The following is a 10327-nucleotide window of genomic DNA, read 5'->3' as shown; positions in this document are numbered from 1 at the left end:
AACACCACAGACATCTCAATTGGTTCAGCTTACACAATTCTGACTGAAAAATTACAGTTGAGCAAACTTTCTGCTCCATGGGTGCCAAAACTGTTGCACCCAGATCAGCTGCAGACAAACAGCAGAGCTTTCAATGGAAATTTTAAACAAGTGGGATCAAGATCCTGAAGCATTTCTTCAAAGAATTTTAACAGGAGATGAAACATGGCTTTACCAGTATGATCCTGAAGACAAAGTACAATCAAAGCCATAGCTACCAAGAGGCAGGTGGAAGTGGTCCAGTCAAAGCAAAAGCGGACTGGTCAAGAGCAAAGGTCATGGCAAGTTTTTTGGGATGTTCAAAGTATTTTGCTTGTTGACTTTCTGGAGGGCCAGCGATAACATTTGCTTATTATGAGAGTGTTTTGAGAAAGTTAGCCAGAAAGTTAGTCCCAGAGAGTCCTCGTCTACCACGACAATGCTCCTGCTCATTCCTCTCATCAGACAAGGGCAATTTGAAGATAGTTTCAATGGGAAATCATTAGGCATCCAACTTACAGTCCTGATTGGGCTCTTTCTGACTACTTCTTGTTTCCTAATCTTAAAAAACATTTAAAGGGCACTTAGTTTTCTTCAGTTAATAGTGTAAAAAAGACGGCATTAACATGGTCAAATTCCCAGGACCCTCAATTCTTTAGGGATGGACTAAATGGCTGGTTTTATCGCTTATAGGTGTTTTGAACTTCATGAAACTTATGCTGAGAAATAAAGATTATATTTCTTATTTTTAACTCTTTTCTTTTTTTTTTTAAAAAAAGATTGCTGGTAAGGGGATCTTAACCCTTGACTTGGTGTTGTCAGCACCACGCTCACCCAATGAGCTTAAAAAAAGATTGCTGGTAAGGGGATCTTAACCCTTGATTTGGTGTTGTCAGCACCACGCTCACCCAATGAGCTAACCAGCCATCCCTATGTGGGATCCAAACCCATGGCCTTGGTGTTATCAGCACCGCACTCTCCCGAGTGAGCCACGGGCCGGCCCTTATTTTTAACTTTTTATCCCATTTTTCCTGAACTTCTTGAAGTCCCCTCATATAAGGATTTTGAAAATATAATTAACATTCCAAATCAGTTGAGCTTCTGGCTTGGACCAGCCTGGTTGATCTCTGCAGTCTGCTGGTGGTTCACTTGGGGCTACACAGTCAAAGAAGGCCTCATTCACACATCTGGCAGTTGCCAGCCTATTTGGTCTTGGGGATTGGAAACAGAGCTCAGCTGGAATTACTTGTCTTTGTTCCATGTAGTTTCTCATCTCCCAATAGACTTGTCCAGGCTTCTTTACATGGTAGTCTCAGAATTCCATGTAGTAATAGAGAGGTAGTAAGAGAGTGCAGGCTCTAATGCACAAGCAGTTTTTATTACTTTGCTTTTGTCATATTTACTATCGTCTCATTGGCCAAAATAAGTCATAGGGCCACGCCAGATACAAGAGATACAGACTCTGCCTCTCAATGACAGAAGTGGCAAAGTCACATTAGAAAGGGATGAGTGCACAGGAATGGGAGGAATTATTGTAGCCATTTCCACAATCAATCTACTAACTTGCCTTACAAAAAGCACTGCAATTAAGTCAAATAACAAACTTGGAAAAACATTTTCTACTCACATCATGAAAGATTAATTTAGCTAATACATAGGAGCTTCTATAAATTGTTAAAAAAAGAGAAGAAACTAATAAATGAATGGCTAAAGGATATGGATAGTGTCCAAAATAAAATATATTTTTGCTGGGACCAAGGGAAGGAGAATAGGAGGGAAAATTATAAGGTCATTTACATAATCTTTAAAAAACTGGTTGTTTTTTAGCTCAGTTGGTTAGAGTGTGGTGTTCCAATACCAAGGTCAAGGGCTCAAGATTCCAGTACAGGCCAGCCGCCAAAATAAATAAATAAACAAATAAATAATAAATAAATAGTAGAAAAAGGTGCACATTAAAATCTCTCTTGCTTCCTCTCTGTACTACATTTGTAGTGTCCTTTGATTTTACTTATGACAGATTTTGCCATGCAGGAATTTTTCATATTTCAAAATATTCAAATATTTTAATCATTTCATTTATGCACGCTGAGCTTTGTTCATATGTTGCTGACTCTAGGATTTCTTAAATATCAGAGCATTAAAACTTACCTCTGATTTCTTTTAGTACCTTTACTTAAAAAAAAAATTTTTTTTTGGCAAGTAATTGGTACAGGAATCAAACCTTGGACTTTGGTGTTGTCAGCGCCATGGTCTAACCAACTGAGCTAACTGGCCAGCTCCTAGTTTTAAGTTTTTTAGATTTAAGTCTTTGATCCCTTGGAATTATCTTGACATAAGATGTAAAGTATGGATCTAGCACCATGGGTTGAATTATCGATCTTTCTACTGTTGATTTAAAAGGTCAGCTTTTTCATAAACTAAATTCCTGCATATATTAACATTTGGAGGTAGGCAGGTGAGCTGATCAGAAAGAACAGCAGCAAAGCCCTGGAGAAGGAAGAGTGTGGGAAAACATAACTGGAGTTGCAGAAACTTTCCTTTTCACTTTAGCTGACCCAATAAGCACATGCATGACAACTGTCATAATGTTCAACTAATACAGTAGAGCTATTTAAGAATTCTTAACCACCAGCCATACAGAAAACCAACAAGAGGAATTTTTTTTAATACAAAAACTATGTATTTGGTCACAAAAATGCAATAACAACCAGAAACCATTATTTATCAATAATGACATTATTATATCATCTAAGAAAAACAGAAATTATGTTATTAAGGAATGCCAAGAGGAAGAAAATTCTTTAAAGTTCTATTCAGTTTACTTTGTTAGGAAAAACATGTTTATTTGGCTTTGGTCACAGTTCCATCATGTCTACTTTCTTTGTAAGTTCAGCTTCAATGGTATCCTAAAGGAAGAAAGAAACACGATAAATACCATAAATAAAGTACTCTACCTTCTAATGTTATTTAAAATAAGGGAAGCAAAAAAAGAAAAACATTAAAACAGAAATTTTAGGGCTGGCTGGTTAGCTCAGTTGGTTACAATGTGGTGTTATAACACCAAGGTGAAGAGTTCAGATTCCCAGAATGGTCAGCTGCCCCCCAAAAAAACCAAAACCAAGAAAACCCCAAAATTGAAAAAAAAATACTATAATGAATATTAAGTATGCTTTTAAACATTCCCTTGCTTTTGCATCTCCTCTCTCTACCCCCACAATCCCCGCAAATGTTTTCAGACTCCTAATTGATTCTAGTAAGTATCTGGAGTGGTAGGAAACCTTTAGAAAGATGAATCAGTGTAATGATACTTGACTAGATTCTTCTGACCTTTACTCCTAAAGCAATGTACTTCAACAATGTCTCTCACATCACTTTTTTTTCCATACTCATTGCCACTGTCCTCATTACTTCTCATCTGGCCTAAACAGACCAACTGGTTTCTGCAATTTTCTTTCTTCTCCAATGTGCCCTTTACACTGGTTACAGAATAATCTTCCTAAAGCTATGGCCTGACCAAAAAGCATAGCTTTGATCACAACTCTCTTGAGCTTAAAAAAACAAGGAAACACACAGCAACTTTTAGTGGTCTCCTACAGCCTCCAGGTTCAACCATCTTTTTATATTTATATGTATATATACACACACACACATATATATATTTCTTTCTTGAAGATCACTCTTTACCTCTTTATATTTAAGATCCTTTACACCATAAGCCCACTGACCTTTTTCAACCCTATCTCACACTGCCTACTTCTATGCTGCTGGACCTCCATCATTTGCCACAGCTTGGAAAAGTCCTCCATTTTTCAGCTTGTATGCCTTCGCTAATTCTTTTTGCCTAGAATATTCTATATCTCGCAACCCCTCTTTTCTACTAGCAAAATCTATGCAAAATTTTAAAAGACATAAAACACCACTATGTATTTTTTTTTTCGGTGGCTGGCCCATATGGGGAATTGAACCTGTGACCATGGGGTTATAAGGCTACACTCCAACCAACTGCACAACCGGCCAGCCCTGACTATGTATATTTTATGGAAAATATACATATATACACACACACACCAACAAAGTACTAAAAAATGCATGAGAATCGTACACATCAACTCTAGGACTATGGTTTACCTCTGAGGAGAAAGAAAAGAAGAATAAAGAGGGCTTAGCTATGTCAGCATTTATTTTATTTCTTTTTTAAAAATCTGAAGAAAAAAATGGGAACTACTTACTAATTCTTGCTTTGCTTCTTCAATTTTCATTTGAGCAAGAGATGGATTCTTTAAAAAAAAGAAAAACAAAAATAAGAAAATGATATATTGTCTCAATTCAGACTGAAGGAGAAAAAAATGCCACAATCCTTTCCAATAGGCAAAAAAACCTATAAAGGGAATATCCAACATACATATGAGGGGTCTTCAAAAAGTTCATGTAAAGATTTGTACTATCTTTTGATTTTATTTTTGAAAACAAAAACTTTTTGAAGTACCTTTGCGCAATACTGAAATTAAGCACCGACTATAAATTCTTAAACATGGAGCCACTATTTTCATGATCATTTAGTGCCCCTGTGGAGGTTGGAGGAAATGACTTTTTAAAAAACAAATTCACAATAATAATTACCGGCATTAAATCTAAATAGGACTCCAATTTTTTCTTCAAAGGTATAGTTTGTTGTTTGAGCTCAGCCAGTTCCTGTGGGTGAAAAAACACAGTCACAGAGTAATAGAGATATTCACAATGCAATTAAATACTAGCCATTTCTAAACTAAAGCACAATATGGCATTAATATTAGGATATTTAAAATAATGTACCAAATAAAGAACTTCAAAGATAAATGGATAGACAAACTCACTTCCAATGGAAACAATACTTATAAGATGCTTAAAATAGGAAAAATTAGGGGCCGGCCCGGTGGCGCACTGCGCCGCTTGGGAGTGCGGCGGCGCTCCCGCCGAGGGTTCGGATCCCACATACAGACCGGTTCTGCTCACTGGCTGAGCGAGGTGCGGGCGCAGCACCGAGGGTTGCGATCCCGTTGCCGGTCCTGGTCCGGTACGGGCGCGACACTGAGGGTTGCGATCCGTTGCCGGACACGAAAAAAGACAAAAAGGAAAAAAAAAAATAGGAAAAATTACATTCTCATTTATTAAGAATAGGATTGAAATATGCTGTCTAGGAACACAAAAGAATGTGATTAAAAGGAATCATAATGTAAAGGACCAACTAGAGTCTCAATACATATTTATGAATTGTCAACTTTAGATTCCAAGAATCAAAGTACAAAAATACTTGAGAATAATCAAATAAAACAAAACCCCCTATTACTTCCTCTTCCCACCAAAATAGATAAAGCCCTTATACAACCTAAAAACCCAAAATTGAATTTGGAAAGTACAGTTTTGGGACCTGCTTTTTCACTGTACTGTGAAAGAGAAGAAAGAGGAGCACCTACATGCTTCGTACATAGTCCCTCAACAATTTTGTTTAATAAATAAATTAATAATATATAACTGGCTCCAGCAAGAGTTTCTAGTCTTTAGTAATAAAGGACACCAAACAAACATGAGGAGATATATATATATATATAGCTAAACAGGTGAACATAAAGAATAAAGGTAAAGGAAAATAAATCAGGTCAATAGTGAATAAAAACCCTATAAGAAAAAACAAATGAAAAAGCAGACTGTGGACTAATATTGTAAAGAAATTTAAATTAGGTTAAAATAAGCTCACCTCTGATAGTGCTACTAGTGACTGATGAGACAGAGAAGCATCCATGCCTCTAGCTGAAAGTTGCTCCTGCAATTACAAGAAAGCAGTTTCAGTTAAAAAATTATCTTTTGAAAGTGACCATCACAAAACATTTTCAACATATAACACAGTAAAGAGGAGCTACAAATCATAGATGAAAAACTGCACATGCATCTTTGCACTTTCATGTTACACATGAATTCTTTCCACACTCACATATCTGTGACAAGATGGGCACAATGCTTAAGGGCCTGAGCTTCGGAGCCTGAATGCCTAAGTATAAATCTGGATCTGCTGCTAAGCAGTCATGTAACCTTAGGCAAGCTACATATCTTCTCTGTAGTTCCCTCATCTGTAAAAAGGGAACAATAATACTACCTACTTGTGAGGATAAAGGTCAAAAAGAAGTCTGAAGAGAGCTAATTATATTCAGTCCCTCATACAAACCTCTGCTGCTTTGATTCCAAATCTGAACTCCTCTGACTTTGCCTTTAGGAAGTCCATGTTCTGAAGACGACTGTCAACTTTGACCCTTTCTGTGGACAGATGCAGCTCTGCCTTCTTGAGATCCCTTTAAAAAATAAAATTAAAAACAATTTCTTCTTCTCCTCCTCAGTGAAATTATTATAAAGAAGAAACTCTACTATTTTTGGATTCAAGTCTGGCTTAGCCAGGAGCAAATAACCTACTTGCTAGATTCTCTACCATAAATTTTATATCCCAGACTACCATGCATTCTTCCAGGTCAACTTCCCTTCCATGTTGCCATCTGGAATTTCTCTCAAGAGAATTGTAAGATTAACCTATGCCAATTATTCGTAGAGAAAGGAAATCTGCCACTCAAAAAAGTGACTTAATATATTCTAAAGCCAATTTAAAATAGGAGGTCTCAAAGGCCATTCTACTAAATGTGACAGTGCCTTGCATAAATGTGTCTCTACTAAATGACACAGTGCCTTGCACGCACACATTTAATATTTGTTGAATAAATTTATATAACACTAAATTACTTGTCATATACATACTCCTGATCTACAGGCCCTAATCTTTGGGGAAACAAGGACCTAAAGAAGGCCCATAATGTCAAAAGAGGGATACCAGAGCTTTAGTAAGAAAGTGCAACAAAATACAACATCACTTTAAGTTTTATAGTAGGCTATAAGTTAAAAAAAAAACAAAAAAAACACATATATTTTGAAAATTATAAAACACACATTATTTATATTTTAAAAAGGTAAGAAATTGTTTGAAGTAAAGAATAAAGTCTATACCCAACCACTGCCCCCCCCTCCACTGAAGTAATTTTCTACTTAAAAAAATATTTTATGGATCCCATTTTCTAACGTGTTTTTAAAAAGCATACCTATTGCCAAAACAAAATATGACAATGTCCTGTTACTGCATTTATAATAAAAATTGTCACCACTTTCAACTTAATTACTTACTCTCGTAGACATTTTTCTAATACTAAAGTTGCAGTTAGATTTTTTTCAAGTTTCCCCAATTCAAGTTTGATTTCTTCATTTTTGGATTTGGTACGAAAAAGATCAGAGGTCAAATCATTCACTGCAGGGATAAAACTAAAAGAAGAATCTGGTCACATAAATGGACATTAAGGACAATAACTATAATTATTCTTCATTCCTATAAATGATTTTATCTCTGTGGATTCTTATATAACCATTCTGTTTCATACGTTTATACATTTTTTACATGCTGTTCCCATTGCCTGGAATGCCCTTCTTCAGCTAGAAAAGCTCCATTTGTCTTTCAAAACTCAGATGAAATTTACCCCCATCCTGGAATTTACTAGCCCTTTCTCTGTTACAACTGTACATTCAGTTACAGCCTGTACATTCTTGTACTGTTGCAGCTGTCACACTGTTATAGTTATACATGTCCATATCTCTTATTTGACCATGAGCAGAGATTGTCTGTGAAGGCAGTTCAATCCTATTTATCTCTGCTTCCCCAGTGCTTATATCTAGCATACAACTGGTATTTGGTGTCTGCTGAACCAATTCAAGTCTAGATTTCTGCTGCCATATAGCCCACACATTCTTATACCTAAACACTATATATATTTGAACATATGTATAAATTTCCTTTATATTAGCAATTAAGAAGAACAGCTGTGCAGTTCCTTGATTATGATAAGTTGTAGTGATAGTTCTAGCTAAGTCCTACAGTGATAGTCATGTGGACTCTGGAGTCAGACTGGGTTTGAATCACAGCTCTGCCATTTACTTGCTTGGAGAAGTTTTAAAACCACCCCTCCTGATCCTCAGATTCCTCTTTGAGTTACTGGAAGAATCATGTCATTATATAGGTGAAATGCCTGTTACAAAGAATGAAAGTCCTTAACCTACTTTGTAAAATACGGTAGGGATCTAGCTGGTTAGCTAACCCAGTATGGCATGCTGATAACACCTAGGTCCAGGGTTCGGATCCCTGTACTGGCCAGCCACTAATAAAACCCCAAAAAACTCAACAGGGTAGGGACATGACCAAAATATACTACACTTGACTAGATCATTTATTTATTTAGTAGCTGGCTAGTAGAGGGATTGAACCCTGGACGTTGGTGTTATCAGCCCACACTCTAACCATCTGAGCTAACTGGCCAGCCCTTCAATCAGATCATCTAGCCTACTGTTTTTCTTACTGTGTACAGGAAACAATGTAAGTGACCTAGTCCCTTTCCAATATACATAGAAGCACCCTTTACAAACCTAATCCTTGAAGAAGAAAACACTAAAAATTAACCAATACCAAATTTATCTGAATTATACTCACTAGCATAGATAAGGAGTTAACTAATTTCAGTGCTTTTTCATTTATTGTTAATTTTCTATACAGAGTTACCCTGAGAACCAAAAAGTGTTTAGGTCAAGATCTTTATAGCATGTATGACTGCAGAAATTTAAACTGTCACAAGAATTACCTAGCTAGTGAAGTATCCTTTGTTTCAAGGGCCACTGCACTGTCAACCAAAGCATTCAGATACCTGGAACCAGTGGTAGACAGATTGGCAGGGGAAAAATTCACACTTTCCATAAGAAGGTCTTGAAGATGCTTGGCTGAAAAGATAAGAGTTCCATGGTGACTAAGATGCTTTCTTTGTATGTATTTTTTTTTCAATGTTAATAGCCTTATTGAGATATAACTCACGTTCTATATAATCCACCCAACTAAAGTATATAATTCAATGTCTTTTAGTATATTAAAAATTGTATAACCGTCAGACAATCCATTTTTTAACATTTTTATCACCCCTAAAAAGAAACCCCACATCCTTTAGTCATGACTTTTCAATCTCCCAACCCATGAAGCCCTAGCAACCACTTTCTGTTTCTATTCATTTGACTATTCTGGACATTTCATATAAATGGTATCCACAATATATAGTCCTTTGTGACTGGCTTGTCTCACTTAGCATAATGGTTTCAAGGTTCATCCACACCATAACATGTACCAGTGCTTCATTCTTTTTTACGGCTAAATACCATCCCACTGTAAGGTTATAATACATTTTACCTATCCATTCTTCTGTTGATGAACATTTGGGATGTTTCCACATTTTGATTATTATTATTATTTGACTGAAGGCAGTTCTATCCTATCCATCTCTACTTCCGCAGTGCTTTATTTTGATTATGAGTAATGCTGCTATAAACATTCATGTTAGGTTTTGATATGAACTTATATTTTCATTTCTCTTAGGAATATGCCTAGTAATGGAATTACAGGTCATATGGCAACTTTACATTTAACTGTTTTAGGGACTGCCAGACTGTTTTCCAAAGTGACTGTGCGATTTTACATTCCCACCAGGAGTTATGAGGGTTCCAAATTCTGCGCATCTTCTCCAAAAGCTGTTATTATGTGTCTTTTTGATGATAGCCAACCCAGTGGATGTGAAGTGGCATTGTGGTTTTGATTTGCATTTCTTTGATGGCTAATGATTCTGTGCTTTTTCGCCATTGTGTATCTTCTTGGGAGAAATGTCTATTCAAATATCTTGACCATTTTTTAATCGTGTTATTTAACTTATCATTAAGTCATAAGAGTTCTTTACATATTATAGATACAAGTCCAATATCAGATATATGATTTTCAAATATTTTCTCCCATTCTGGGGGTTATCTTTTCATTTTCTTGATGGTGTCCTTTGAGAACAAAAGTTTTTAATTTTGATGATGTCCAATTTATCTATTTTTTCTTTTGTCTTTGGTATCGTATCTAAGAAACCATTGTCAAATCCAAGGTCACACAGATATATACCTATGTTACCTTCTCATGGAGTTTGGATGTGTTGTCCCCTCAAAACCTCATGTGGAAATTTGATCCCCAATGTGGCAGTGTTGGAAACTGATTGAGTCATGGGGGTGGATCTCTCATGAATGGATTAATGTTTTCCCTAGGGATGTAATGAGTAAGTTCTCTCTGTTAGTTCCCACGAGAGCTGGTTGTTTAAAAAGACCCTGGCACCTTTTCTCTCTCTCTCTCTCTCTCTCTCTCTTGCTTCCTCTCGCCATGTGATCTGCTTGTACCTGC

At 36.3% G+C, this 10327-nt stretch overlaps 1 protein-coding gene across 3 annotated transcripts in view; it reads right to left on the bottom strand.

Annotated features, from left to right (window-relative positions):
* Positions 1 to 2653: 2653 nt before the first annotated feature.
* The window catches only part of HAUS1 (HAUS augmin-like complex, subunit 1), a 15572-nt gene continuing 7898 nt past the window's right edge, over positions 2654 to 10327 (bottom strand). The window contains exons 3-9 of one of the 3 annotated variants that reach the window (XM_008572811.1): positions 8715 to 8850; positions 7216 to 7350; positions 6218 to 6341; positions 5753 to 5818; positions 4639 to 4710; positions 4248 to 4295; positions 2654 to 2924 (exon numbers count right to left, since the gene is read on the bottom strand). In XM_008572811.1, coding sequence (XP_008571033.1) covers positions 2874 to 2924; positions 4248 to 4295; positions 4639 to 4710; positions 5753 to 5818; positions 6218 to 6341; positions 7216 to 7350; positions 8715 to 8850 — 632 coding nt within the window. In that variant the 3' untranslated portion in view covers positions 2654 to 2873. The remainder of the gene's footprint in view (positions 2925 to 4247; positions 4296 to 4638; positions 4711 to 5752; positions 5819 to 6217; positions 6342 to 7215; positions 7351 to 8714; positions 8851 to 10327) is intronic. The other 2 variants (XM_008572812.1, XM_008572813.1) reach the window with 2 other exon arrangements.

This window comes from Galeopterus variegatus, unplaced genomic scaffold (genome assembly GCF_000696425.1).
Source record: "Galeopterus variegatus unplaced genomic scaffold, G_variegatus-3.0.2 Scaffold839, whole genome shotgun sequence".
In the NCBI taxonomy this organism is placed as follows: Eukaryota; Metazoa; Chordata; class Mammalia; order Dermoptera; family Cynocephalidae; genus Galeopterus; species Galeopterus variegatus.
Note: the sequence above shows the minus strand (reverse complement) of the source record. Positions and strands in the feature narration are given on the sequence as shown.